Genomic DNA, 22,806 nt, shown 5'->3' on the forward strand with positions numbered 1-22,806 from the left:
TACCCCATACACCTCCCTGTTTAATTTGTTACAACTGCATTCATTTAAACCGGTGAAATGAATCAGTAGTCAGAATAGAAAGGTTGTCAAGACATGAATAGAGGTAATTAAGAAGATAATTACCCCAAACAGGCCAAAGAAAAAACAGAAATAGAAAAGGGCAGTGGAGAATAAAGGGGAAGTTTCAGCAAATATAAAATATATTGTTATTTCAAAAGCAGATAAAAACATGCATCTGAAAATATTTGGCAGTGCAACAATTCTGGAGTTGCCTGAATGATAAACATAAAGATGTCATATTTCTGCAACGTCTATCATTTTTTATTTTAAAAATATATCACAGCTCAAAACAATATACATACGTACGTACATACATACATACATACATTTGTGTATAAAATATCATACACCCAGTGGTCACTTTAATAGGAACAATTGTACCCATGCTCATTTCATGCAAATTGCCAATTATTTAGATACATTCAGCCAAGATCAGGAATGAGAGGTGATAGTGGGCACGGACTCAAGATGATTCTTGCTCTTGGCTGGTTGGAGCTCTACCCAAGCTGCTTCAGGGTTTGTATGTTGAGATGCTTTTCTGCTCACCATGGTTGTAAAAAGTGTTAAGTTACTGTTGTTATCTTGCTGATATCTGGAAGCGTCTGGTCATTCTCCTCTGACCTCGGTCATCAACAAGGTGTTTCCATGTGCAGTGCTGTTACTCACTAGATGTTTTCGTACTGTTCTGTGTAAAAGCCATCTGGCACCAAGAACCATAGCAGGTTCAAAATCACTGAATACATTTTTCCATGTTCTAATAACATGAACGTCAACTGAAGCACTTGACCTGCACAACTGTATACATTGTGCTGCTAACATGTGATGTACAGATGTTCCTATTAAAGTGGTGGCTTGAGTGTATGTTAGATTTCTGGAGGTTAGTGTGGCAAAAATACACCAAAGGTTGTGCCACATAGACAAAAGTGGACGATTCCAATATTCCTCACTGTATACTGGCAAAATTATTGAACAAAGATTTGTGTTGCTGTGAAGTGTTTTTCCAAAAGGTTTGTCAGAATAATGGTTATGACTGTACTTTATTAATACTCATTAGTCTGTGAGGCTTTATGGAAAACCCTGGGCCTTATGATGGACACGCTGAAGAAGGAGAGCTGTGTGTCCCGAGTTCTAGTGTCCCAATCCTTCACCTGAGAGCAAAATTCTCTTCTCACAGAGGCCATGGCAGATCGCTGAAGTCCACAGGTCCTCCGAGTCCAGCATCTGCCTCCAGAAGACTCATGATGACAGCCATAGCCGCCTCGTCGTTACTGGGACTACTGGAGCCAGGCTCGTCCATGATGTCCCCGATGCTGATGTGAGAATTCTCACCTGAAGGAGGTAAAGAGGTGTGACTACACTGCTGAGTTTAGAAGTTGTACAGAAACAGAAGCAGCACTGGAAATTCTTTCTTTCTAGCCTAAAAACATTTCTGCATCTTTATTTCTCTGCTGTCTTTGTGTATGTTACAGCACAAAAAACTGAACTTTTACTTTTAAACCTACTTAAAATTGAGCTGTTAGAGTACGGGTATCCTATGGAGTCTTGTCCTGACACCATCCCCACTGAAGACATGTCTGGAGTTCCACCATTCTGAATCTGATCAGTTTAAAAAACAACAAAAAACAGTTGATTCACAGTTCGTGTAGAATGTATGTTTTTAAATTACATGAAGTAGTTGAGCCATGTTCTTACCTTCTTGCCCCCAGGTGAAGATGTGTCTGGAGGGGGTGTGCTGTTGATGTTCAGTGGGCTGGAGCCACAGCTAGAGGGTGATGAGCCTCTTATCCTGTTAATCACGTTGAACCGTCATCAAGGCTCATACGCACTTATTCACACCCAAATTCTAATTGTACTTGTTACACCTCAGCTCTCTTGAACTCGCAGATATGATAAAAGCTGTATATTTCTTTTCTAGAGCAGCTCTGACAGTAGTTTCAGTGTTTTATTAAGTACCCCAAAAACAGAATTTTTAGACCTCACGGTGGAAGGCTAACGAGCAGGCGAGCAGCTCACCTCTGGATCTCCATCACCTCTTCTGCTATCATGCGGCCGATCTTCCCAGCTCCGGCTCTTGTGCCCCCTGGAATGCCAGGCACCGTTTGCAAAGCCCGTCTCCCAGAACCTGGAATTATATTAGAAACCATTATGGCTGTACATCGATCAATAATCTGACTTGTTTGTCCAGCAGATGGGAATTCAATTCAATTTTATTTTTATAGCGCTTTTAATGATGGACATTGTCTCAAAACAGCTTTAAAGAACATAAGAAACATAATACAAAAAAATTTGATTATTTAAAGATTCAAGTGTTTTTATTTATCTCCAATGAACAATACTGAGGTGACTGAGGCGACTGTGGTGAGGAAAAAACTCCCTTAGATGGAAGAGGAAGAAACCTTAACCCTAAACCAGACTCAAAGGGAACCTCATCCTCATGTGGGTGACACTGGAGGGTGTGATTATAAATATACAGTCTGACAATTGCGTCTATATATCTTTACACTTGCCCATTTCTCCTGCTTCTAACACATCAAGGGGGAAGTCGTGGCCTAATGGTTAGAGATTTTGACTCCTAACTCTAAGGTTGTGAGTTCGAGTCTCAGGCTGGCAATACCACCCCCTAACTGGCACCAAACCCCCCCTAACTGCTCCCCGGGTGCCACAGCATAAATGGCTACACACTGCTCCGGGTGTGTGTTCACGGTGTGTGTGTGTTCACTGCTGTATGTTTGCACTTTGGTTGGGTTAAATGCAGAGAACGAATTCAGAGTATGGGTCACCTTATTTAGCCGTATGTCACGTCACTTCCACTTTTTCACTTTCAACTTTGAGAGCTGTCTGTTTACTTACAGCCAAATATATTCCTCCCCTTGACCCACTGTAACAAGATAATCAACGTTATACATGTCACCTGTCAGTAGATTTACGGTTATGGCTGATATATTTACACTTCCTTTCAAAAGTTTGGAATACATAAAATGAATCAGATGATTTTTAAAGAAAGATCTACATTGTCGCACAGATGCCCACTATCAGCAACCATCAGTCTTCTGTTTCAGTCTCATATTATGTTTGCTAATCCAAGTTAATCATTTTATAATGCTAACTGATTATTTAGAATTGTGCTAGCAATTAAAAAAACAAACCTGTTGTACTGATTGTGGGAGAAATAAAAAACAAATTCTGTAGGTTAGTTTAATATCTGGAGAATCAGGATGGTTCTATATATTTATATATATTTATTATGTGCTAAAGGCATGTTACAGACATTATTATTTTTGTTCAAACCCATCATCACAAAAAGTTTTTTAAAAAACATTTAAATAATAAGGGCAGAAATAATCAATAGAAATCATTAGAAATATATTTTAACACACAATCTTCAGAGCAATGAACTGTGAAGTGCAGAATTTTTGGCACCCGTGTTTAAAAGGAATAACATGCAATAATATTTCCTGATATTTTGAGCCAACATGTATGTGAACAGTGAACAGCTATAATTTAACAAAATATTGTTTTAAATCCCTGTTTATAATAAATCTCTTCTGGAATGTAAAGCAAAGTTAAAAAAAATGTTTTAATAGATTTTCATATAACAAGAATATATTTTGTTGAATAAAACTAAATCATTTGTCCAATTGTTCAAAAGGCATTCAACCTTTTTTTGTAACGTTTATTTTATAAAATCGGTTTTATTCCTCACAATGAGTGCAAATATTCTAAGGTGAATTGCAAATAAAACAATTGTATAAGATTATTGTTTAAAGTATTTCCCAAGGGTGCACTGTCTATTATACTGTAAAACTCATTTTCCACGCAGGCGGTAATGACTGCCTGTGCAGCAGTGAGTGTGTCTTATCAATCATCTCACCATCAGCTGTGAGGACACTGTCCATGCTGTGGGGGGAGGCAGTGAGCTGAAGATAGCTGGGATCAGCTCCATCACTGCTACCAGTCCTGAAAAACCACAAGCCAGAGCATCAGTGATCCTGCAAACCCTTCTTTGTTTTAACATGCCTCAGTAACTTTCTCTTGATAACACATAAATGTTGTTTAGCTACATGACTGCTGGCATGACAGGTTGCAGAGCAAAGGGATGATTGTAGCAGTAGATATAGTAGATGTAGTAGATGTTTCATTTCCTTTACATAAAAGCGCTACTGAAAAGAATACGTCAGGTTGTCAGGATGCACCACACAACACGTCAATGATTATTTTTTTCTACCAGCGTATACCTTATTTAAATGTTCCTTAATTAGAGAGCTTGAAGATAAAAAAAAAAAACCACTTACCCCAAAAAAACTTGTCATGCTACCTTTATCTAACCTTATGTTACTTCTACAATGATATTTACACCCTATAAGTAAATGGACATAATATCAATTCAAAATAAATTCAAAATGACTATCAACTCTATTTCCCATAGTACTTCATGTAAATGTCATCTTCATGTACATGGTGATAATAAACCCATTTCTGCTTTATGGGATGATGCCCCAAGTGCTTTTCATGAACATTTACCATTTGAATGCATTCTATTCAACCTCTACAGTTTTGTGTAATGTTTTCCAACAGAGGGAAAACGTCACGCACTGAAAGCCAACAGAACCCTGACTAACTCTATATCAGACTTGCAACAATAAAATAATTCATTTGCTTGCTGATTGAAAACGTTCTATAACTGGATTTCTGTTCCGCTGGCTGAATGGAACACCAATATTAGATAAATACTGAAAGTACTGAAACTGAATTGAACAAAAATTGAGTTACAGCTGATGTGATCATCATCTCTCCATTATGTACTTGTACTGGCTTATGAACAATTCCTGTCACTGCTAATATGAGTCAGAGCAGAGGTTCACATTACATTACGAGCATTTGGCAGATACCTGTGTACTTACATTTAATCTCATTTTTTACAACTGATCAATTGAGGTTTAAGGGCCTTGCTCAGGGGCCCAAATGTGTCAGCTTGGTGGAACAGGGGTTTAAACTCACAGCCTTCCCATCAATGGTGCAATGCCTTAACCACTTTACCATTTCCCAGTGGTGTTGGTGTAGTTTACGTGACATTTACGTAATTTGGTGTAGTTTACGTGGGATGTGGTAGCCTAGTGGTTAAGGTGTTGGGCTACCAATCGGAAGGTTGTGAGTTCGATTCCTACGTCCACTAGGTTCCCACTGCTGGGCCCCTGAGCAAGGCCCTTAACCCTCAATTGCTCAGTTGTATTAAAAAAAGGAGATAAAAATGTAAGTCGCTCTGGATAAGGGCGTCTGCTAAATGCTGTAAATGTAAATTTAGGCTTTTTAAATACCTGAGACAAATTTACAGCACACTACAGCAGGTTCTGCTGTCACACTGCCCTAAAGGACAGAATCACCATGTCTTCAATGGAGGCGGTTGATCACTTACGAGACGACTGTGTTGGTGGCAACGATGTACTCAACCTCCTTGGTCCAAGGGTTCATGAAACTGAACCATCGACTTCTCAGAGTGATGAAGGAACCGTCTTTAACTTTGAACTTGTAACAGTTAGTGTTGATTTTCTCTCGCATCTGCAGCACTAAAAAAAAACAAAAACAGCAACAACAGAGATTAGTAATGATTTCAGTTTTGTTATTTATTTTGTAGCTAATTTGAGTGTTCTCTTCTATATAAAACACACAAGAAAATCTTATATTAAATACAGAACAAAAACATTTTTCTTAAAATGTCACTTTTACTCCACCAAGCAAGTTTAAACACACACACACACACAATGCATACTTCTGAGTACACTGTGTGTAGGCAGAAGTGTGTGTAAGTATGTGTGTGTGTGTGTGTGTGTGTGTGTGTGTGTAAATATATACTTACACATATTAGTATGTTGAATTTATATATGTAAACTCGTTAATACACTTCTGAGTACACAGTGTGTGTGTGTGTGTGTGTGTGACATAGTTATTCATTTTGTAGTGCTGCTAATTTGAGTGTTCTATATACTGTAAAACACACATAAGAAAAACTGTATATTAAACACAGCACAAAAACATTTTTCTTAAATGTCACTTTTACTCCACCAAGCATGTTTAAACACACACACGCGCACACACTTCATACAGTACTTCCGAGTACACTGTGTGTGTAGGCAGAAGCGCGCGCGTGTGTGTGTGTGTCTGTGTGTGTATAAATATATACTGTATGAATTTATATATGTAAACTCGTTAACACACTTCTGAGTACACAGAGTGTGTGTGTGTGTGTGTGTGTAAGACACCATATAAAAAGGTCTGTAGAAATCAATCTTCTGCCAGTTACCATGTCTGTGGCATTCAGCAAGGTGTCCGATGTCATCCTGATGAAAATATTCATAGAAAGACGTCCCCAGCAGCTCCTGGGGCAGATAGGCTAGAATGGCAGTGGCCCTGGAATGAAACAAGTTGTCATGAATGGCTGAAAACATAAAGAAATAACTAGACATGGCTATCAGCATGAAACAAGAATAAAAATCAGGTTCGGTCCAAAAACCTGTAGTAAATGCTGCCCTCTTAACTTTAAGGATTTTTTAATGAAAATGTATTTATTTAGGCTACTTTCTAATCTCGCCTTGCCTGTCTGTGTTGGATAAGAGGTCAGTTTAATAAATGTAGCAGTGAAGAATAAAACAGTGAGTCTGTCTAATCATTGCCCTGTGATGGGTTGGCACTCCGTCCAGGGTGTATCCTGCCCTGATTCCCGATGACGCCTGAGATAGGCATAGGCTCCCTGTGACCCGAGAAGTTCGGATAAGCGGTAGAAGATGAGTGGGTGAGTGAGTGAGTGAGTGAGTCTGTCTAATCATGTCTAAAACTTTTTTAGTTGCCCTTTGCCCTGTTGTCTGTTTCTCTGACTAATGCCATCATGTCTGCTGGATGCAGTCCTCTAGCAGTGTAGTTGTTGTGTCAAAATCTTTCCATTTTTCTAAGAATTGATTTAACATTTCTGTTTTATTTTTTAAATACCATATATTCATTTTGGAGGGGGGCACGGTGGCTTAGTGGTTAGCACGTTCGCCTCACACCTCCAGGGTCGGGGTTCGATTCCCGCCTCCGCCTTGTGTGTGTGGAGTTTGCATGTTCTCCCCGTGCCTCGGGGGTTTCCTCCGGGTACTCCGGTTTCCTCCCCTGGTCCAAAGACATGCATGGTAGGTTGATTGGCATCTCTGGAAAATTGTCCCTAGTGTGTGATCGCGTGAGTGAATGAGAGTGTGTGTGTGCAATGCGATGGGTTGGCACTCCGTCCAGGGTGAATCCTGCCTTGATGCCCGATGACGCCTGAGATAGGCACAGGCTCCCCGTGACCTGAGGTAGTTCGGATAAGCGGTAGAAGATGAATGAATGAATGAATGAATATTCATTTTGTTTAGATGTTCTATGGGGCCTACACTTTTTATATTATGATTTCTTTTTATCCCACTTCAGTATAATTATATTTTGTGCAGATTCATGACATTTAAAATTCCAATGACATTAAATCCATTTTAGTTTCAGGTTGTATCAAGATGGGTATAGATTTTATTGTCTTGTGTCTAATATGCCTTCGATATGCCTCACAAATGCAAATAAAAAAACAGAAGTTGTTTTTAGACAATCATTGTGTTAGCATCTTAAATGCAGGTTTAGTTATACAGTTAGTTGAACTTTACTTGTGACTGAGATTTGAGTTCAGTAACTCAATATGCCAATATTTGACCATGCAAAGGGTTTTCCCAGGCTGCAAAAGAACTCGCCAGTGTCCACATGCTCTACTGACACACATAAAACACTGTGCCATCGTATCAGACAGCGACACAGAGGCACTGAGAGATATTATTATTAGCCAGACTTTGTGTCCGACATTATAAGTTCTCTTCAGTCTGTCTCTTTAGACTTTTACAAGTTTTCGTAGGGAGAAATGTAATCATTGCACAGATACTGAACACCACACAGAAATCTAGAGTAATCTAATAATAAAACCTGGTTTGCAAACTGACTTTGACTCAGTTCCAAATATACTTTGTCCCTAATAATACGATAAGCGTTTAATATTTGCAAAATGGTCTGTAACGCATAACAAAAGCTACCCAAGACTTCCACATGATCTGATTCTTGGATTATATGTTGATCCAGATTAACAGATAATTTGACCAAATCTTTTTCCATTTCATTTTAAAATGCTCAGTTTACCGTGTCATTTCATAAAAGATCTGAATTATAAATATCTGAATTATATTTTAAATAAAGCAAAATGCCATAAGACCATGTGTATTACAGTGGTTTTGTTTTGTCATTCTTAGGCAGTGACAAAAAAAAAAAAAAAAACAGGTGCCCTTCAAAAGAACCTTAAAAACATGATGACAAAATCTACTTTCAAATAAATTATTCCATTTAATAATAGTGACAATGAATAGTTCTTCCTTCTGACAAATTCAAAAGCTAACCGATATAAGGTCAAAGGTTAGGGTGCAAAAAAAACAAACAAACAAAAATACTTGCACACTAATACACAATTTAGTATGATGTTTAATTAACTCAGCCTGTTCCACTCACCTCTGGTCGACGAAGACGAACTTGCCGTCGATGGTGTGGCGTGAGACGTATTCGGTTGGTTTGACACGGATGTCTCCGTTCATTGGCTGAGGGACGATGTGGGAGTGTAAGCGGCCGATGGCCACCAGGCAGCTTAGGTTGCAGCCTTCGTTATCAGCCTCATTATCCTCGTCCAAGCCCTTCTGCATGGGCGGCCAGCTCTTCAGGTAGCCGGTGCTGTGGATGGTGCAGAAGCTTTTGCGTTCTGCTGCAGAGAACATAGTTTTAGTCTGAGGTCATTGATTAAATTGAAAGCGCGATGGACAGTAACCCGAGAAACTGAAATAAACTGATTGTAGAAAAGTTATATGGTTGCCATAATATGATTTACTTTACTTCTAGATGAATATTCAATCAGCAAATCTCACAAGAACAAACTATTTCTATATTGTTTTTGATCAACAATAGCAGATCAACAATATCAAATTAACAATAATGTTAAACGCTTTTAATAACTTTCACTATGAAAATGTAGACAGATATTATGATTCCAAAAGCCTGTGATACTGGAGTATAAACTGAGTTGCCTGTTCAAATACTATTCAAATCTTCAAATTATTTATGTATACAAAAACAAAAAGGAGCACCACTATGACATCAGGAAGAACAAGACATTCCTATAAAATTGATCACATCACAAGATAAAGGCTTAACAAAGAGGCTGCCAAGAGCTGCAGGAATATCTGACAAGAACTGATTACGCTCTGCATGTGACAACAACCGCTCATGTTCTGGGATAAAAGGTAGGACGGCTAGATGGACAAATAAATCACCCCAAATCATCTGGTAAAATCTGTTATAGTTTGATGAGACCAATTCCAAGCAGCGTAATAAATCCAAAGGGTCTGTCTGGTGCAGACAAAGAGTACACCATACCCACGGTGCAGCATGGTGGTGGCAGCATCATGCTTTAGTGCTGCTTTTATTCAGCCAGATCTGGGGCTTTTATAAAATGGGAGGGGGTTGGAAACATACAAACTGAGGAGTGTGTACAAACTTTTTTCATCTGTATTTACTTGTCTGTACTTGTTGCTAGTGGACAGTTATCTGTCTGTCTGTCTGTCCTTCAGGTGTCTGCTAGTAAGATGAAGATGAATAGAAATGTGGAAACCTTTTCAGGTTGAAATCCAATTTAATTTATATGTATAGCGCTTTAAACAATGGACATCGCCTCAAAGCAGCATTACAGAAGTATCAAATCAGTAAAGAAACAGCTTTCGGTGATTTTGAGTGACAAAGCCTGAGTATAGACCTGTTCCGACTAAAAATCTGTGGTGTGACAGATTCAGGCCTGAAATGTACAGGAGATGCTTTTACAATCCTGATGGATCCAGAATGATTTTCCAAGAATAGAGAGAGAACAAGTCAGGATTTGCCATGCTGTTAGAACCTTACCCCAAAAGACTGAGTGGTGCAATGAAATCAAACGTATTATTAGAGCTTATAAGTATCAGTTTAGGAGTGTGCACAGTTATTTAATCGGGTTATTGTAAGCTTGTTCTTTTTCTCCTTAATAAAGTTTCTGAGTGTTTTTCCACTCACTGATTTTACCATTACACTGTACTGTAAATCATTATTATCAGGGGTGTGTAAAAATGATCAGAGGTGTGGAGACTTTTTTATTTTTATTACACGACTTGTTGCTGCTATAGGCAATGAGAACACCCATAAAATCATTTTGGGAGTTGTCTATTGCTTTTAAACTCAATTGTTTATTGCTTTCTCTCTCTCACACACAAACACATATATACACACACCTGGTTTGTGTGTGAATCATTTTTTGTCAGCATTGTAGGGCACATATAGTGTATACGAAACCATTTAGTATTTCATTTTGTTAAGTCTGTACTCCAGCTATTTACTTGTTTATTTACTTTAGAAATGTTCTCACCTTTCTTCTTAGAGCAGGTAGAGCTGAAGTCCTTGTCCTCCATTTTGATTAGAGGCCTGTTACTTTTCATCCTGCAGAAGAAAGAGCGACGGGCCCCGGAGCACAGCCTGGATGGTCCAGGAGAGATGTCGGTTTTTACCGGCAGTCCGGCTGAAAGACAAACACAACACACACTTTGATAAGGCTGTCAATCAAGCTTCATATACAGTAATTACTGCAAAAACACGTTATCCAGCCTAGAGTTATTAATTAACTATAAAACCAGAGCTACATGAAATGAATATTTATGTGCTTGAGACATTATTTCTATACACCATGACTTTAAGTGGCCAACAAGAAATCTGTAATCCAAGTTACTTTTGGCATCGATGAGTCGCTCCCTTGGCACCGTGTCAGATGACGACAGCTGCTCCTTGACTTTGGCAATGTCCTTAGGATGCAAATAATCAAACAAGCTCTGGCCAATCAGGTCGTTCTGCCAAGACACAAAAGGTTACATGGATGAGCTGGCAGTCTCACATAATACAGTCTTGCCCCCATATTCTATCTATAGAATTAGCACACTTTGCTCTTTGAAATAAGAACAACACAATTCAAACCCTACATAAGCAGTTTGACTCACTTGGCTGTAGTTCAGGATTTTGTACACAGACTCAGAAACGAAAAGAATCTTTCCTCGATCGCAGCCGACCACAAACAGAAAACCGTCAGCAGCCTGCGGGTCCGGCAAAAAATTCAAATCAAAACCCACCATGACATCAACATTAGTCCGAGTATTTAAGATGATGAAGCAGTGGTACACATACCCTTAGTATCAAGTGCTTCAGTTCATCATCGGACAGAAAGGCTGGTTTGTAGTTAGCTTCAGTGTAAGGGTTTGCAGCACCTGAATAACAATTAATCAGTGAATAATAAACACTGAGTGACTTGGGTGTGCTGGTACTACAAAATAATCAATGACTGGGGTTTAATTTCTTCCAATAACAACACACCCTCAAACAACCAGTAATGAAAACGGTTATGCGTACAATTTTAATTTATTACAGAACAAACATTACAAATCTATTAATCATAAAATGTCCAAAACTAAAGTTATATGTTATAGTAGCTATAAAATTTTCCCCACCAATATCAAATTTTGTCTTTCTATTAAAGTCTGTAAGACAATAAAAGTACATCTTGTCATTTCACTGAGAAACTACAATGCTTAAAATACTATGTTCTGAAGACCTTTCTGTGCTGGAAGACTTGCAGCTTTAGCTCTGCCTGTTACAAGACTGACATCTGAGACGCCTTCCAAAGGTCCAAAATAAACACAAGATCATTTCATCATATTATCAGGTAAATATTTTAAAAATCTTTTCATATTGTGTGGGGAGTCCTCTATACATGTCCCATGTAATTTATAAAAGTTATAAGACATACCAGACAAATTGTTCTCCCTGGCTGTTGGCCTTAACCTATACTCCTGCAGCTTGGGGTGATCCTGACACATTTCTCCTGATTTGGCTCTTCTCACCCCACAGACCTGATTAACTGATTTTAATGTTCTACTCTAACTCTGCTCTTTCTCTGTGGCTCGCATACTCTCTTCTTCAACTTTCGGCTTTTCCCGTTAGGGGTCGCCACAGCGAATCATCTGTTTCCACCTAACTCTATCCATATATCTCCTCTTTGGTCTTCCTCTTGACCGTTTACCTGGCAGCTCCTTCTCCAAAATCCTTCTACCAATATAACCATCTCCCTTCTCTGTACATGTCCAAACCATCTCAATCTAGCCTCTCTGACCTTGTCCCCAAAACAGCCAACCTCAATTGTCCCTCTTATGTGCTCATCCCTAATCCTGTCTATCCTCGTCACTCCTAAAGAGAACCTCATCATCCTCATTTCTGCTAGTCCATCTCTGCCTCATGTCTTTTCCTCACAGTCTCCAATCCATATAGCTGTACAGGTATTTATATGCAACAGGCAAGTGTATAATGTATTCATAAAAATGTCTTTGATTTATAACCATCTCCCTCCTCTGTACATGTCCAAACCATCTCAATCTAGCCTCTCTGACCTTGTCCCCAAAACAGCCAACCTGAGCTGTCCCTCTGATGTGCTCGTCCCTAATTCTGTCCATCCTCGTCACTCCTAAAGAGAACCTCAACATCCTAATTTGGATCACAAACAGTAATTGTGGATAATCACACATAAATAAATTGAATACTTGCTCCTCCCAATAAAGGCTTAATTAAATGTCTCTAACGTCAATTTTTTTACTTGAATAATGTAGATTTACTCTTCCTACTGGTGCTGTAAAGACTCTGCTGTTACTCCCAAAACACCAAACATTTGCTTTTCTGTCTAGTTCTTTGTCAGCTTGTTTATTGTAAAGAGTATTGTACATCATTTTCACCTCGTAATGTTTTCATATGCTGTACAGCCATGCGCAATACAGTCAGTTTGTCCAGTTTGCGTGACATGGCGTTGCAAGTAGGCACTAGTGAAGCCAGCTCGTCAATGAAGCTGTTCATTTTGTCCCTGCGTCGTTTCTCAATCTGACTGTGAGCCTCCCTACAAAGGGCACAGAAATATGACCAATGAGAAAACCAAAAGTCTGAAGGTCTGAAAGCTCTACAAAGAAGTGTAAGAAAATAACGTAAAGTTTAATCATCTGAATTTATGGGATACATTGAATAAAAATGAAAACAAATAAACAAATGATAATTTTATATTGTTTATTTATCTCTTTTGTGAGTCTGTGCCCACTCCTGACTCCTGTTCTGACAAGAGAGGAACCCAGTGTGGTCTCCAGCTGTGAAGCTTCATGTTGCTGTTTTCTGAGATGCTTTTCTGCTCATCACAGTTGTAAAGTATGGTTATTTGAGCTGCTATGAACCAGATCTGCCCACTCTGCTCTGAATTCTCTTATCAACAAGGCAAGTTTTTATGCACATTTGCATGATTATATGCATGGCGCTCCTGCCTCGTGATTGGCTGACCGTGTAACTGTGTACAATTCTAATAAAGTGGACGGTGAACGTATTCATGCTTCTATCCAGCTGTGGATACCTCTTAATTAAAAAAAAAATTTAATTAACATTCACTCGAACATTCACTTGTTCCAAACACAAAATGTTTCACATAATTCTGAATCTTGCTGTAAACCTAAAGCACTCTCCAAAATTTCTCATAGAATTAAATGATTAATTCTGCGAAGCAACACGGAACAAAAAAACATTTAAAGCCATATACAGAAGTGAAGATGAAGAAATGCTACCTGGCATTCTTTATCCTTCCATGTTGCTCAATACATTCCCTGTTAATAAATAAAAAGATATTTTACTAAACGAAATTAAATCCAACTGGACTTTCCTCATGCTTCCTAACGCATCATTTCATACTGTATTTTAATTGCTAAAATGTACTAACAGTAATAGTTACCTTCCGATTTGCTTGTCCTTGTCCATGTCCATACTGTCTCTTGACAAATGATAACACATTCATTTAGTCAACATTAAAAATTACAAAAAAAAGTTAAATATACTTTTATTTATTAAAAGTATTAATGTATATTAATGTAATTATTTTCCCCAAATTACTATAATGGATTATTTTAAAGATCAGTTTTTTAAACTTTTGTTTTTTACACAGATTTTTAAAAAATGTGGCTGTAAACAGTGGCTGCTGTAACATAAGTGATAACAGAAATTTGCTTTAAAGACAAATCCACAATATTAAATGTAACTGTTAAAGAGAACAATCTTTAAAAAAAAAAAAATCTTAAGCAAATAAACCAAAGGACATGCAATTACAGAAAAATAATAAACCTTGAGGTCTTAACAGGACGGCTGACCTTAATATCTGTTGATGACGAGGGTATCTGTTCGACATGATCTACGGGAATGTAATTCAGAGTTGGACTTACTGGTAGTCTGTGGAGCTGCCTTTCCTCTTGCGGGTGAAGTCCATGGAGGACGTGTTGATGGAACTGCTGATGAGCTCAGTGGAGCTAGGAGACATGAACTCATTCATCGTAGATGAGATGTCCATTCTCTGGTCTGCCATGAGATCATCTGCAGAAATAAACACACTTCTCAGTTGAAGAGGTCTGATATCTGAAGCGTTGAGTTGGAGAAAAATAGAAGTGGCATGGTAAAAATTGCTTTCTCGACTCACCACAAAGATTCATGAGGACTGCCGTTCTCAGACCATCTCAGGAAGCGTTTGTCCGTAAAACTGCAAAGAACAAAAAGTCGAGTGAGACAGCGAGAATACGTAATAATGTCAGTCAGTAACACGAATGTTCATTTTATCGATCAAAGCACATCAAGACGATGCAGGTTTCAAACAGAAGGGAATTAAAAAAAAAAAAAAAGAGACTGTATTTTGAATGCAGTAAATGTAGTGAGGCGTGGTGTTATATGATAACACTCAGCTATTCAGTGGTGTGATTCATGTCTGGCCAAAGCTGATTAGTTTCCTTGAGCAGCACATTTTGAAGTAAATTACTCATTTATTAAATAACAACATATTGTATTTTTCTTTTTCTAGGTGCGGTTGTAGAGCTTCCACAAAACAATCACATCCTTCCTGATGAAGTTAAAAAGCCAAAACTAAATGTTCACGAGAAACTATAAAGCAAAATGTCTTTTTCTTGAAGACATTCTCTGGTGGAAAACCAACTGTACCAACTATAATAAACTGAAACTAAAGTCTCCTTGCATAACTACTAAATTAAACTTCATTAAATCAATTATTACATTTAAGTGTTTTTGTGGAGCATCTGAGAAGTAGCTGTTACCATAGAAACGCTAACCAAGAATGAGCACAGAAATACAAACCTGTGATTTGCTTTACAGCCAGAAATACTGTCAAAGCTGCGGATGTAGCAGCAGTAGAAACTATAACTGACTCAATCACTTTTGCATCAAGCACCTAATCTAGGTTTAACTCAAGTGACATTTTCAAAGGAGTTTATCATACATAAACTTACAGAAGATGTGTGAAAAGGAGGTGACCTTAGGTTACTGATTTTTGGTGTCCGATTTCCTATTTAATCCGATTTCCTCTGTCATAGCATATCCAGGTCAGATTGGGTGTCATGGTTTTTTTTACATTAGATCACTCGATCTCCAAAATCACATGATCAAGCATGCATGCAGCTGCTACTTAATATTTTGTGTTCACTTACTAAGTGAACTTAAATATTCAGCTGTATATATTCAGTGAACTTAAATATTCAGCTGAACTCCCAGCTGTATCTTAAATACAGCTGGGAGATTAAACAGCACGTCAGAGACAAAACATTTCTGTCTGTCTGGTTCCCATATCAGACTATACTGCTTAGCAATTTCATGCTACATAAGGTTAAAGAGTGAAGAGATTCCATCCATCCATCCAGCCACTTTTTGTACCGCTTATCCTACACAATATCACGCTGAACCTGGAGCCTATCAGAGGGGGACACCATGAACAGGGTGCCAACCCATCACAGTGCACACACACACACACACACACACACCCATTTGACTCTACATACAAATTAGGAGTTATCACTCAGCCAACAAAGCATGTCTTTGAACCAGGGGAAAAACCCAGAGGAAACTCCTAAAGCATGAGGAGAATGTGAATACTCTGCGTACACAGGACAGAACAGAGAACTGTGTTCCCATTCCTAGAGCGGCAACTAATCATTAAGCCACTGTGCTCTTGATGAGCCTCGTTTCTCTTTAAACTTTCTATCATCTGTGTGATTGTTGTCATTATCGTCGTCTCTAATCAAAACCCTAACCAGTTATTCAAAAATATTTACTAATCTGGAAAATCGAGAAGACTGTTACTCAAATCAGTAAAAATATCTGTTACTCAGATATTTGCAAACCAGTACAATTTAACAGGTTTATTCAAACACTAACTGCAACAGGAAAACTGTGTTAGAACTCAATAAGGATCTAGGGTAGTAGAATTTTAGACACCGCATAAGCTTGTATATTGCATACATAGTGTATATATCAAGTATACAGAGCATATATATATATATATATATATATATAGAGAGAGAGAGAGAGAGAGAGAGAGAGAGAGAGAGAGAGAGCGCTAGGGATTTGTACAGCTAATTAAAAACATTCAAATATTGGCATGATTCAACAAAGAAAGTCTCCAGTTTCAGAGCTTTGTATCGGCAAGTTTTTCCATTTAACTTTCTCAAGCAAAATCAAGTGGACTTACACATTTTCCAAATTAGTATTTGTTTAATTATTAACTGGTCAAATAATTAACTAATTGACTGAGACTGAGACTCTCATCAGGTTATAACAAGCTCTGTTGGCCTGTTAGGTGACAGTTTTAACCCCATTCAGTTTTTGAAAATAAATTTATAACATCAGCCCTATTCTAGTGAATAAAAGACTAAGGGTGAACATGATGTGCCAGTCAAATTATCCAACATTAAAACCCTGCTAGTGCATACACCAATGACACAAAGCCTGGTTGCATTAGAAGGCAAGGAAATAAAAGCCAGCTAGATGGATACAAGCCAAAAAAACGAAAGAAAGGAAAAGCAAAAACTGGGAGAATGTAGGTCAGCTGGGTAGTGCTGCAAACACACAGCCTTTTTAAAAACCAATGTAAAGTCCAACCTAGATCTTTTAATATAAAAGAAAACTCTAACATATAATTATCACATGGAAATAAGTTACGTGTCCAGTCCAGCCAGAGGCTGTGTTTTTTTTTTCTTTTTTCTTTTGTGTGTGTGTGTATTATTGTTTGGCAGAATATATTTTAATAAATACATTAAATAATTTAATCAAAATATAATTGACATTTATTATTATAATGGGATAAAACAAACAAATCAAAACCATTCTATGTGCAAGAGAATATCACATCAGCTGAAACACCAGATTCGCTTGTGATGTAACAACAAAGGTACAACTTCAGCCCTTAATGCTGCATCCTGATTCCTCAGCAATTTAAATGAAAGCATATTATTCAGCTACTCTGAATTATTCCCTAACTATAGTGAAACTATTAGGGAAGGAAGTTAGAAGAGTGAGAAATGTACGGCAGCCTTACAGTGTATGAATTTCAGTCACAGACCAAAACTGCACCATGGTAAGAGATTTGTGGTAAAATCTACAATGCTTATCTAAATAAGACTAAAAGGCAGCGCAAAACATACTAATGTTTGCAAGCTACATGTCTGATTCCTTATACAGTGTATTTTAAAGTGATGACACATGCAACCGGATGAACATGATCCTGATTGCCTTCAGCTCCCTGTAAAGAACATTTAATCTTGTTTTATCCAGCTTTAAATGACTCCGAACTCTTTGCCTATTAAATATTTTCTCAAGGCGTAACATTGCTGCTATTATACTAAGACTCAGTCTAAAACTGGCTTTTATATTACTGATGACTTCATACATGTTTTCAGCAAACTAAATTAAAATGTTGAAGGCGTGTACAAGTTACATTACCCAGATTCCAGTCCTCAGAGTCACCTTTTACCTCCGAACACATGCAGGCAGGCACAAAACCTACAGATAAGAGGAAAAAGCATAAGGTGATGGGGCCTGCTGAAGCTGCCATCTATATTAACAGTCATTTAGAATACTTCACTAATCACTTAATATAGTGAAAGCACAGTATACATGATATAGAAATGAACTAAACAATAATTCAAGTTTAAACTATTTGAATTGCAGTGCAGTTTAGGGGCAGCAGCAATGCGATGCCTACGACATGATGGATGAGTAAGGCAGGGCGATGACTAAGACAGAATGAATAGCAGATGTACAGATGGAGCGCTGCGATGAAGAATGAGGGCAGCCAATTCTATATCTGCAAATTCACATAGGTTTCTGCCAACATGCCTGCACGTAACATATAAATGTGTAATAGGGGATGAAAAATAGTGCCATGAAAAATATTGATCTGAAGATGGACACAATTGATTCATTTATCACCGTTTCTCAGATGCTTTACAAACGGACTGATTGGATTTTCCACTTGACTCATTGCATCTAAACACAACAGTTTTCCAAATAGAAATCTTCTTCTGTTAATCTGCAGTCTGTTCCTATAGATTTGTCTCAAAGCAATCGGTAAACAGCTAAGGCGTCCATCCACTCACATGGACTAATAACCCACACTGAGCTTTCTGCCCTCAGGATCACAGTGCTGATCAGACACTTTACTCAATCCTCTGAATCCTAGCGTTTGCTGGTAGATGTTTATACATATTCAGAATTCAAATTGGATCTAGAAAATCAATGCAATTGCAATTTTAATGATAATCAAAGCACAAGAAGTTCATCCAGGTGTTGTCTGTCTGATCAGATCACCAGACTGGATTGCCAAAAAGCAAATTATAATATTGTTTAAATGAGTCCTATGTCAATGATAACAATTCAAACTCATTCTAAGTACAATTATACATTGATGAGGCAATAAAACCCACTTGATTTATGTATCGATATTATTTACTTTGTGTATGTTAAACCGTAATCATCCCTCGATACAAGTGCAACTTCTCTGTTGCTTGGAAACAAACCACTTCACATTTACATTTTCTAATTTTAGTTAAGGTTAACATCACCCCTCCTAGTCGTGGGAGTGCTGTGGTTATCTTTGAGTAATTTTCAGAGCAGTCATGCTCGTCATTTCACACGGTGGGCAGATGTTATCCAGATGTCATTACACACTGACATTAGTGGAACACCAGGCATGAGGAGGGAATACACCCTGGGTGGAATGGTAGTACTGTGTTGTACACACATACACATACACTGCATACTTCTGAGTACACTGTGTGTGTATATGTGTGTGTGTGTGTTGTACAATCACACACACACACACACACACACACACACATTTTTAGGCCAATTCAACCACTAACATTCTTTCAGGAGGTAACCTAGAGGAAACCATCACACAACTCCACACAAACAATAACCTGAGCACAGGATCGTACCACACACCCTGGAGCTATGAGGTATCTAAGGATAAGATTTTTTTTTTGCCATATTCTCCTGTGTTACCACACCCACGTTTAATCCATCCACCCGTTTCCTGAACTGCTTATTTTATGCTGGTGTGCATAGAACCTGGATCTTATCCCAGGGTACTCAGGACATAAGGCAGGGGACACCATAGATGGGGTGCAAATCCAATGCAGGGCACAATCACACACACACGCGCAATCACACATATTGTGGACAATTTAATGATGCTAACCAGCCTAAAATGCATCTTTAGACCAACGGAGGAAACCTTAGTAATCAGAGGAAATCCCTGAAACACGAGGAGAGTAAGCGGGTTCTGTGCACTCACGGAGGAGGCTGGGATCAAATCTCAACGCAGGTGATACCTTTCAAGTGATGATTCGTTTTAGGGCTGTGGGTGATTTTTTTCCCAGCTGATCATATTAATCGGATCTGGCAACCTTAATGTATGTAAACACGAGCTATTTCGTTATCCTGCTGCACCAGTGCGTGTCAGGAATATGATGAACGGCATCGCTTTGACCCTTCTGTGTTTTAAACAACGACGACACCAAAACGGATGAACAAGGAGAATAAATAGATGTCATCCTGTTGAATCTAACACATATACAATGTCAACCGTTAAGGAGCACAAAGCGTGTCAAACATGCGTCCAACATGCGCATATCTGTAATAAACACTGCGTATAACGACGTGTAGCTGTCAAGTCGTGACTCTTTATTGCTTTATTTATTTATCCATTACAGATAAATTAATGTATTAAATCCAAATCGCACCTGTTCAGGCTTTTAAAAAGTTAGAGCACATTATGTTACTTAAAAGTCGAGTCTTACAGGTTACTATCGTTAACAAACGAAGGAAAATAACTAACGTTTATTTACAACTAAAACTTGTGGGGGAAAAAAGGTCCTACTCACATATCGAAGGCAGAAAAGGCACATTTACGGTCACAGTAACACACTGCGGAGGACGTCAGTATTTAAACTGACCTACTTTTCCTCGTTCGCCTTGAATAACCAGTGCGCCACTAACCTACTTACGGACCAATCCCGTGCCAGCACAGAGCGAGCCTGGACTTAACTGACCAATCAGAGAGCGGGTTACGTACCCGACAGCCAATGGCGCAGCGAGGACACGAAAGGCAACCCGATTATGTGTGCGCGTGGCTTCCATCGTTACCGAATCTTAACGTAAATACAAGGAGGCGCGAGCGCTAAACGGCGGAAAGTGAAAGCGTTCAGACAACAGAGAACGTAACGAATAAAAGAAGCAGAACGAATAAACAGAGAGTGAAGTTCACAACTGGGAAAACAACGCAATTACGCGATTCATTGAGTGGCGAAGGAAGAAATATCACTGAATTATTGTTCACTGGTGAAAAGTGAACTGTCTAAACACGACTGTTATGTTATATGTGTGTGTTTCATAGCTGCTCTGGAGATCCTAAAGGTCCGTGGGATCACTAGTTACACTATTAATGATCACTAGTTACACTATTAATTTATCCAGAGACAAATGACATCTTTACGTGTTCACTGGCGCCCCCTGGAGGCCTGCTAAAGAACAGCTACTTCATCTCGACTCGAATTTATAGACAAACGTCAGGTCTTTTGAGGTGTAAAAGAAGTTTTTCTCATCCGAAGAAATGTCTTGATGTTTGAAACGTGTTTATAGTGTGGGCAAATTCTACATCTGGACACACGTCTGGTTGATTAGATACAAAGTTAAGCTTGTTATCTAGCATATCAGAATTCAAGATGATTGATATCAGGGTTGGTTTATGATAGTGTTAATCTAGACCTTTTAGGATATTCAATATTACATAAATGACATTGCATCCTTCTTGAGAAAAAAGTACTTTCATGTTAGCAAGCAATTACTTTTTTGGGTCATTTGGTGCCCAACATTTATGCATCCATATAAAAATACACACAAATATATATCAAAGAAAGAGATTCATCCTTGCAAAAACTGTACAATTATATATTACCTTTTACTGCATGATAAATGTATTTTGGAACTCAAATACATTATAAATACATACTCAAAATTATACATAGTACATGTTGAGAAAAGCATTTTTTTTTACTGTCCTTGAGATAAAAATAAAATAAACTAAGGAATGACAATAAGGCACAAAGTAGAAGGAATAAATACAATTGAAGAAGGAATAAATATTGCAGAAAATAAAAATATATAGATATATATCAAAAACAGATAAATCTGAATATGGTACAGTGATGCATGTAAATATGGACATATGTAAATATATATGTATGTATATTGTTAAAATGCAGAATGTGCATGTAGTGCAAATGTGCAATAATATGGCTGTGGTTGTGGGTGTTTGTCCTGAAAAGTCCAGAGCAAAACCTTTACATGGCCTCGTTTTCTCCCACTTGTTTTCATTGGCTACACTAAATTGTCCCTAGCTGTGAATGGATATGTGAATGAATGTACATGGTGCCTTGTTCTGGACTGGTATTCCATTTATGGTGTATTCGTCTCTCACATCCAGTGCTCCTAGAGTGGTTTCGTGATGAATTTAATGTATAAATAAATACATTTTGACGTTAATTAAAAAAAAATAAAAATAAAAATAAAAATATGGATAATTCCATTTTCTACCACATGGGGGTAGCAGAGTAACATGTTACATAGAAAGATGCCTTACTTTTCAATGATCTTCAATGAAATTCTATTCTCAAAATGTCAATAAATAAATAAATGATCAGGATTGGTTAGCATATATCTTGGAGAAAGCTGGAAAAGCTTTATTTAAGGTACACATACCCGTGACAGTACATTTCATTGACAGATTGATTCATTTTTCCCTGTGTATTCTGACCCTTGGAAATTATCCTCATGTCCCAGTGGTCAGCCCTAATAACCAAGTAGTCAATATTTGAAACAGTGTCACACCATGGCATATAATAGTTAAGGCAGTGACACTATATTATGGTACATTTGTTAGGGTTTCGCTGTTTTTTAAGAGCTACCATCACTAAACTTCAGAATGGGATAAAGTGTGGTAAGGATGTTGGTATCACAACTGCTGGTTGGAGTATTTCAGATTTCCTGTGATTGTACACTTGAATGAGTCTCTACAGTTTACACAGAATAGTAGAATCAACAACAGCAATCACAATTTCTTTTCCAGACCTTTAGCCTCTGTTGAGTTCTTGCCTAATTAATCAGAAAGGCAGCATTTTAAAATTATAGTAAGTAATATTTGTGCAACACATAGACATCCAAACATGCACCAGTCTACAGAAC

General features: G+C 38.0%; 1 protein-coding gene across 5 annotated transcripts in view; it reads right to left on the bottom strand.

Annotated features, from left to right (window-relative positions):
- Positions 1–299: 299 nt before the first annotated feature.
- Positions 300–22,806, bottom strand: part of bmal1b (basic helix-loop-helix ARNT like 1b) — a 28,033-nt gene continuing 5,526 nt past the window's right edge. The window contains exons 1-19 of one of the 5 annotated variants that reach the window (XM_060885834.1): positions 20,448–20,576; positions 18,004–18,063; positions 14,702–14,761; positions 14,451–14,598; positions 13,967–13,999; positions 13,803–13,841; positions 12,939–13,096; positions 11,344–11,423; positions 11,160–11,252; positions 10,895–11,012; positions 10,538–10,687; positions 8,608–8,854; positions 6,359–6,465; positions 5,474–5,624; positions 3,932–4,017; positions 2,074–2,182; positions 1,753–1,846; positions 1,563–1,656; positions 300–1,389 (exon numbers count right to left, since the gene is read on the bottom strand). In XM_060885834.1, the coding sequence (XP_060741817.1) occupies positions 1,229–1,389; positions 1,563–1,656; positions 1,753–1,846; positions 2,074–2,182; positions 3,932–4,017; positions 5,474–5,624; positions 6,359–6,465; positions 8,608–8,854; positions 10,538–10,687; positions 10,895–11,012; positions 11,160–11,252; positions 11,344–11,423; positions 12,939–13,096; positions 13,803–13,841; positions 13,967–13,999; positions 14,451–14,598; positions 14,702–14,714 (1,881 nt within the window). In that variant the 5' untranslated portion in view covers positions 14,715–14,761; positions 18,004–18,063; positions 20,448–20,576 and the 3' untranslated portion in view covers positions 300–1,228. Of the gene's footprint in view, positions 1,390–1,562; positions 1,657–1,752; positions 1,847–2,073; positions 2,183–3,931; positions 4,018–5,473; positions 5,625–6,358; positions 6,466–8,607; positions 8,855–10,537; positions 10,688–10,894; positions 11,013–11,159; positions 11,253–11,343; positions 11,424–12,938; positions 13,097–13,802; positions 13,842–13,966; positions 14,006–14,450; positions 14,599–14,701; positions 14,762–18,003; positions 18,064–20,447; positions 20,577–22,806 lie in introns of those variants that run through there. The other 4 variants (XM_060885828.1, XM_060885811.1, XM_060885820.1 and 1 more) reach the window with 4 other exon arrangements.

The sequence above is a fragment of the Tachysurus vachellii genome, chromosome 1, assembly GCF_030014155.1.
Source record: "Tachysurus vachellii isolate PV-2020 chromosome 1, HZAU_Pvac_v1, whole genome shotgun sequence".
Lineage (NCBI taxonomy): Eukaryota > Metazoa > Chordata > Actinopteri > Siluriformes > Bagridae > Tachysurus > Tachysurus vachellii.